At 38.9% G+C, this 7,887-nt stretch overlaps 2 protein-coding genes across 2 annotated transcripts in view; one reads left to right on the plus strand and one right to left on the minus strand.

The window, feature by feature from the left end:
* Positions 1 to 1,579: 1,579 nt before the first annotated feature.
* Positions 1,580 to 4,271, plus strand: ankrd66 (ankyrin repeat domain 66; the record flags this gene model as incomplete). Its single annotated transcript, XM_080751010.1, has 4 exons — positions 1,580 to 1,718; positions 2,512 to 2,740; positions 2,874 to 2,971; positions 4,267 to 4,271. 4 exons carry the CDS (start codon positions 1,580 to 1,582, stop codon positions 4,269 to 4,271), a joined length of 471 nt encoding a protein of 156 aa, XP_080607136.1.
* A 1,928-nt stretch (positions 4,272 to 6,199) lies between these two features.
* adgrf3a (adhesion G protein-coupled receptor F3a) overlaps positions 6,200 to 7,887 on the minus strand; it is a gene marked incomplete at both ends in the record, with an annotated part of 4,799 nt that continues 3,111 nt past the window's right edge. The window contains 2 exons of the mRNA XM_080751011.1: positions 6,200 to 6,256; positions 6,399 to 7,178. Coding sequence (XP_080607137.1) covers positions 6,200 to 6,256; positions 6,399 to 7,178 — 837 coding nt within the window. The remainder of the gene's footprint in view (positions 6,257 to 6,398; positions 7,179 to 7,887) is intronic.

Below are 7,887 nucleotides of genomic sequence, written 5' to 3' on the forward strand. Positions count from 1 at the left end.
TCATTTGTTTCAGTGCTGGACCCTGACCATTTTGCTGACTGGGTGAAAAATTGTCTGGATTTGCGAAGCTGATGCAACGGCCATGCCATTTTGATTTTTAAGTCTATTGTTTTAAGTAAATACATTTCAGCCACCCACTGATTCTCACTTGCCAATAAAGTTGCCTATCTGCAAAGTTGATTGAGCTTTTTTTTGTTATCCTAACGTAACAGCTTAAATGTGTGTGTGTTTTTTTTTTTACTTCCAATTTCACTTTGTTCTGATTTGATAAAATTGGTATCACAACTAAATGTAAATATATTTTCTGTTGAGGCTTTGAGGCTACTAAACAGCTGGGGAGATTCTCAAATTATTTATAAAGTACATTTATAATGACCAAGTGCAGGAAAGGAATGTGTGACTACATTCCTTTTTTTTTTTTTTTTTTTATATAATTTTTATCCCACAATTTTTTTTGTAACTCATTTTTTCACCCAGTGCTAATTGCCTATGTAATCCTGGGCTCTGCGCTCCCTCTGCCGCGCCTGGGGAGACAACGGACTGACCTCATGCTTCCTTCTATGCATGAGGAGTCCAAGTTGCTTCTTTTCACCTGACAGTGGAGATTTCCCTGGTTTGGACGTAGCGCGTGGAAGGAACACGTTATTCCAACCAGTTCCTTTCCCCTCAATCAGGCGCCCCGGCTGGCCAGGGGGAGGCATTATTGAGACCAGGATTACGTGCATGTTTTTGTGAGGGTATCAACCCTAGGAGACACGGGGAGAACATGCAAACTCCACACAGAAAGGCCCTATCGCCAACCCCACCTAGGGTGTGGGCGCTGATGACGCGGAGGAGGAACACGCCGCCAGCGCCCACAGTGCCATTCCTAATGTTTACTATTACAGTATTTTCTTGCCATTATAACTGTGCACTTATAAGTGGTTTCTGTTTTGTAAATGTAGTTATAATCTAAGTTGTTGCTGCTTCCCTAAACGGGGCCCACTTGTAAAAGAGTCTCCCATTGAGATATCGCCTGTATAAATAAAGCTAAAAATAATACAGAATATAGAGCTATTATAAAAATAAAGGTTCCCTGGCCTCCATTCTGTCTGTCTAGTAGCCTACTGTAGTTTGATTTGGCTTGTTTTGATATTAACTACAGCTAAGAATGCATTTCAGATTGACCACTGGGAGGCAATAAATCTTAAATTTGGAATCTTTGGATGTGAAGATCGAGCTGCTATGTGAAGCGATAGGCCTATATCTTGACCAGATGGCGATTTATTGGACCAGTTATTGTGGATCATCCCCAGAAGGGATTATAGTTCATGTTGATATTGTTTATTTTAGCTAATGAGTCAACTAATAGGTCTAAATGATTCAGCTGCTTGTTGTTCTATGCATAAAGGTGGTTCTGTATCAACCTAGAGGGTTTACCAGGAGGAGGTTCTGTGCATCATGTTGACAAGACAACCAATAACCAACCAATCACAGCTCGGCCATACCCCTGGCCATGGGATCATAAGTTCAGACTTTGGCACCCTCTTGTTGATCTGTTGCTTGGCAACATTTTCGTCCTGAGAAATGACCTATGGAAATGACAGAGTTACATCAAGCAGTAGCGGCTGGGGATTTTGATGTAGTTGAGGAAATTATGAGAAAAAATAAATGCAACCTCAATCACAGAGACATTGACTGGAATTACAAGACTCCTCTCCATTGGGCTGCAGCAAACGGTAATTGCGTTTTACAGTTGTGGGATTTTTTACTTTAAAATTAATTTAGCTCCAAATTGTTTAACAGCTACACTTCAGTGTACACACAAGACGACAAAATTGCAACTGTACATTAAGTAGCCTACTGTACTTAAAATGTTGAGGTATTTGTAGGTCTACTTCTACTCCACTACATCTTGGATCCAAATATTGTACTTTTACAAAAAAAATTGGCTACTATACTTTTCAGGTATAACTTAGGCTATACTATAAAACATAGGGCCTACATTAACCACAATAGCCCTATTTTATTGTAGCCTATAGCCTACATAGGCTAAATGCTCACAACTCGTTGCGTAGTCGTTGTGGGCTTGTAGATTGCTATTTTCAAACATTTTTACTTAAAAGTATTTTATGGCAACACTTTCATACTCAAGTATATTTTGAATTCCGGACTTTAACTTGATTGAGTGAGGACTCAGGACTTTATTAGAGGTTTGCATAGGAAAAGGTACAGAACAGTAGGCCTGCAGTTCACTGCCTGGTAAGGTCACCTAAAAGGATGAACACCATTTAGCTTAATTTGGGCTAATTGTTTGAATTGGGGTCCCACCTTTTCCAAACTGCCATTAAACTCTTCAATCAATCAATACAACAAATACAACGCATTATAGTCTATATAGGCTTAGGCTATATTGTATAAAATATCACAAGACAGTCGGAAAACTAAACCACTTGTAACAGAGAATTGATACTTCTATCAAGCAAAACATCTGAGTACATTCATTCCCCACCACTGTTTACACTGTTTCAGGGCACACCGAAATCGTTAGAATCCTCATTGAAAACGGAGCCAGGTCCTGCCTCAGGACCGATCAGGGATGGACACCTGCCCACTTTGCTGCAGAGGCAGGGCGACTGGCTGTGTTGCGTCTGCTACACTCTCTCCATGCCCCCATAGACAAGGAGGACCGCTGTGGCGACAAACCTGTCAGGATAGCCCAAATATACGGACACGAGAACTGTGTTCGTTTTCTTCAAAGGTAATAACACATTGAATATGGTTCATATCTTTATATCTTCAAAAAGTAAAGTAAAAGTAAAAATTGGCCATGAAATTGTATCCTCATGTGACAACTGCTTTTTCTCTAGCCTACCTCTGTTTATATATTGCAGTGCTGAGTCAGAGTCCAAGACCTACCACAAGATGGCAGCACATAACATTTCTGTGGATGACACCGATGAAGAATGGGCAGAACCTATGGGCAGAACCAGTATTTCACTTTTAAAAAGTACTTAAAGGGAGGGTAAGTGATATTTTTTTAGGTAACAAAAAAGGAAAAAATTAATATGTATATATATATATATATAGGCTATATAAAGCTATCATAGCTATTAGGCTAGGCTATTTGTTCAGTACCAGGGGTCTCCCCAACAAAATACATTTTCAGGTGGGTTAGAGAAAGTACCCATTTATCAACTTAAATTTGGCCTAATTTGGTCAGCTCATTTCTTTGTGTCATCACTTCCAATTTCACTATAGGCTAATATTAGCCCAAGGATGCTTTACATCAGGGGCAGGGCCGTTTTTAGCTATAGGCAAGCTAGGTGGCCGCCTAGAGCGCCATCCTAGAGGGGGTGCCGAAATGGAGGGAGTGGACCCAAACCAGCCCCAAACCGGCCCAAAACCGACTATTCACGCCAAATACGCGTGGAGAGAGGCGCATTCGAGAGAGCTCGCATAGAGCGCTGATTAGATGCGCTATGGCCCTGATCAGGGGTCTTCAACAGGGGGTCCTCAGAGTTACTACAGGGTCCTTATTCTGAGTACTTCAGCCAAAAATAGCCGATCTACAAGCTTGTAGATCGGCTATTTTCAGCAATGAGGTTTGGTGTAGAGGGGGAAAAGAGCAGACTAAGTACTATACCTATCACTAAGAGTGATAGGTCAAGTTTTTTAAGTATTGACGGTCCAAATGGTTAAATATCTGAAAACACAAATTGACATGAATCCAAAATACACTGATGATTGTGCTGTCAAAGGATGAAACTATGGAATCTGTGAAAAGGTTGTGGGGGTCCCTGCTTCATCTCTATCAACTAAGGGGTCCTTGGCCTAAAAACGTTGAAGACCCCTGCTTTACATGGAGGGAGGAGAAAACAACAATAAAAAAAAAGGCTATGACTATAGATTCCTATATACTGTATCCTTTATGAGTTCTCTCTCCTGATTGGATGAAATTGGTATCCCAACCTGAAAATTGATTTTCTGTTAACTAAAGAGCTTGAGAGAGGAACAAACACTGTAGTGTAATGCAACAATTAGGAGCTACTATCAGAACATAGAGATATTTAACACTTATTTTAACAAAAGAAAATCACTTACTGCACCTTTAAGTATAACAAATATATGCTTTTAAAAACACTGCACTATGTAATTTTCCTCTTCTACCCCGGATATGAACCCGCTTTCAAGTGTTGACATTTTTTTCCATTGACAGAATTGAGCCTACCTGCTTGCTCAGGGGATAAATTGAATAATTCATGTGGTGTCAGATCCTTTCTCTAGGTTAGACATGACATTCGACACGATCTCAATAGAACAGCAGAGAGACAAAATACAACCACCCCAATTGTATAAGTCATATTGTATTTCCATAGTGTCTACCAAACAGATTTGGACAAAATTCAAATGTATTCATTTTCAAAAAAAGTTACATAGTGCATTTTTTAAGTATTCAAAAGTTAAGTAGACTGATTCTATTTTTAATATCAATACATTGCTATGTTGTTTTCCACAGTGCAATTACAGAACATTGTAACTCTCTGAAACCACATAATGCAGAGTTCCTTGTATGTTTATGCTGAGGTCCCGAACAATACAGACATAACTAAAAATACAAATTAAAGGATGAAAAAAAAAAAAAAAAACACTGACTATACACAATGCATATAAAAAACTAGACCAGGTCAACCTGGTTGTGCCAGACCCCCTGTCTGTCATCATCATTTATGACATCATGCCTTTTGTAGGCATGTCATCATCATGTCATCATCATATATACCCTTTATATAGAAAACCAGGACAGACAGACCGACATTTGCTTATGTAGGCCTACCCATTTCATGGGTCTGGCAAACACATAAAAAAACTTCACCCATTTTCAAACTATCTTCATAAGATGGTCCTCACTAATGCTACCTCTACTAATGATGATGTCATTGGTAGGCAGATCTCTGAATTGTCCTCACAGCCCTCCTCTGAGCGATAGACGCATTTCTGGTCCACGTTACACTGATAAGAACTAGTTGCGCGCGCAGATCGGTACCAAAATTAGCCAATGAAAGAAGTGTTCCCCAAAACAACAGGTTTGGGGATTGGTGGGAATTGATTACATGATACAGTCACCTGTGCATTTAGTCTCAATGTTTGTAAACAAGAAATGGGTCTATTGACCGAGTAGACAAAGTTGGTACCATATTATAATGAGCATTAGGGAGGACCAATTATTTGAAGATTAAAAGCTTGAAAATGGGTGAAGTCATCCATTAAGCATAGAAATGCATTTGAATTAACAAAAACTCTGTGACTCTGAGCTCAATTGAAAAAGGTTAGTCATTATAGCCTACATTTTAATTACCTAATCATTTTAATTTTAATTACATCCCAATTTATGTACAGGTCCTGGCTTAGCAAGGAATTCGCTCCAATGATTGTAGTTTGTGAACATGATGCAGTTACCCACACAAATTCAGAGTCAAAAGCACAACATTTGTCTTTGAATTGTAATGTAGTAGAAGTCATGTTTCCAAATTAATAGACTACACAAATATTACATTTTCTATTTATTTGTACTGTTTTGTATGTGACGGGCTCTTTTTCTTGATGACAAATTCAATGTATCAACTGTACTTTACACAACACAAAACTGTTGGTGCAACAGCTAGACCATACACATCACATTTATGTATGGTCATGGAATGCAAATATTACTCAAAGCATTTATTATTAGCCAGATAAACTGATAATCAAAACAAATCGTGAAATTATGCAACCAAGTACATTATAATGAAGATGTAGCTACAGGTTTAATCTAAATAAAATAAAAACAACAGTCCAAATATCTCATGAATTAATGAAGTATATAGGCCTAGGATGTCTAATTTACAGATAAATGCTACTATAGAGTAAAATGTTGAAGTGGAATATTGTACACAGATTTGAACCAGTTTTCATGTCTTCTTTGATGCTGGTTTAAGTTTCATGGAGTTCTTGGTATTTTGTGACAGGTTCTAAAATAATTGAAATGAACAGGTTAAGATCAGCTGTTGTGTTAAATGTAAAGAAATATATATATTTTTTAAATGTATTGTAGACTCACTTGAGCATTACCACGCTTCATCAGTGCATCTCGTATCTGTTTAAATGGAATAAAAAATCAAGGTTCAACCATTTTTTGTGCATGTTTTCAATGACCATGATTGTTTAGACCATGTTTAAATTAAAGGCACTCTACCGCTTTATCTGCCAAACATGTTGTCAGCAAAATGAAGAAACCCTGAAAAAAGAAAAAGAAAACATGACACGTTACTAAACAGGGTCTGATGTATGATGTAAGAACAATGGCCGTCATGTGACGCACACATACTTTGTATCTTAATGTTTGCTTGAACATGGTTTTGTTGATTTCAGGATCATACCTGGAATGCATTCAGCAGGGTAAAGGCGTAATTGACAATGTAAGCAATGACTCCATATGTGAGGTCAACAGCCCATACGGCAAATCCAAAAATCCATGTCGTACCAATAATTGGAGTCAGGATGATAACTGTCCTCAGGATGTGTTTGGTAGCTGCTTTTTCAGCATGAAGGCTACTTGTTAAACCCTTGGGAGATTCCAAGAGCTTCAAGATCACCAACACCATGGTGAACATATTGAACATCACAATTATACCGACCGGCATAATAAATGTATGTACAGTCCCTTTCAGGAGCCCAGAGTAAATCAGCCAGCATGTCTCAGACGTGTAGTAGAGGCCTTCAGCACCACTGCCATTGGTAATGAATGTGATTGCAACAATCAAGAAAGGACATGCATAACCCAGAAGAAATGAGATGCCCATGTACTTTCTTTTGGTAAGCTGATGTAACTGGAAATAGGTTTGATGAAGAAGAATGAAGCTCAGACACAGCATCCAAAAGAACATGGACAGGTAGCAGAAGTGCTTTACCACCACAAATACCTGACACCAATTATCTGTAATCCTGTCAGGGAAACTAGATGCGAGAAAACCGCAATCTGCAATCAGCAAGCACAGGTAGATGTTGACGAGTGCAGTATGGCGAAGACATGAGCTTTTGGTTGTGATGACATCATTCCAGACTACCAATTCTATTCCCAGACATGTTACAAGGGAAATGATGGACAAAGCCAGTCCTGCATAGGTTATCTCATCTAGGTATTTAACGGACTGTGGGTTCTTGGACATGAGGATGGCGAAAGAGGACAAATGACTACACTCACAGTGTGCTTCATTAGTGGGACCACCCCACTTACAGCCATCTTTAGTCCACTGTCCTTCACTTTCACTCCATGATACACACTCCATCTTTCTGTTACGAGGTCTTTCTTTGATCAAATGGAAGTCTATTTTTACTTTCGGAGATTGGTTCTTATCAACAGTTGTTGAAACAACCATGCTATTAATCTTACTATGTTGGTTCTTGGATGGCAGGTATTCACCCAGCCTTCTAAATCCTGCTGTTTTCACAGGGCTGGAACCTGAGTTCTCCACAGAGACAGTGATGTTGAGCACTGTGTTTGTACAATGTGACTCCTCCTGGGTACTGCTGCATGCCATTAATTCTATGTTTGGCTTAATCAGAATGTCATTTGTCATATTTGTTGCATTAATCAGCCCCTCGACTGAGTGTAAATATCTTTCAGCCATTGACTGATTTCCTTTGTCATTTTGTTGGTCCTCTTTCCATGATTTTTGAAGTGAGTCACTAAGGATATTACTTGCTGAATCCACAAGGTCCTGAAAAGAATGAGAGAATGGTTGAATTGCAAATCTACAAGTGATGATAATGAAAAGCTGGGCAATAGAGTAAAGGCTATCTAAAATTGCTTAACTTACATCCAGTACTGTCTCTTTGTACGTGTAATCCGGTACCCTTGTTTGCATA

The sequence above is a fragment of the Nannobrachium achirus genome (assembly GCF_963921795.1).
Source record: "Nannobrachium achirus genome assembly, chromosome: 20".
NCBI lineage: Eukaryota > Metazoa > Chordata > Actinopteri > Myctophiformes > Myctophidae > Nannobrachium > Nannobrachium achirus.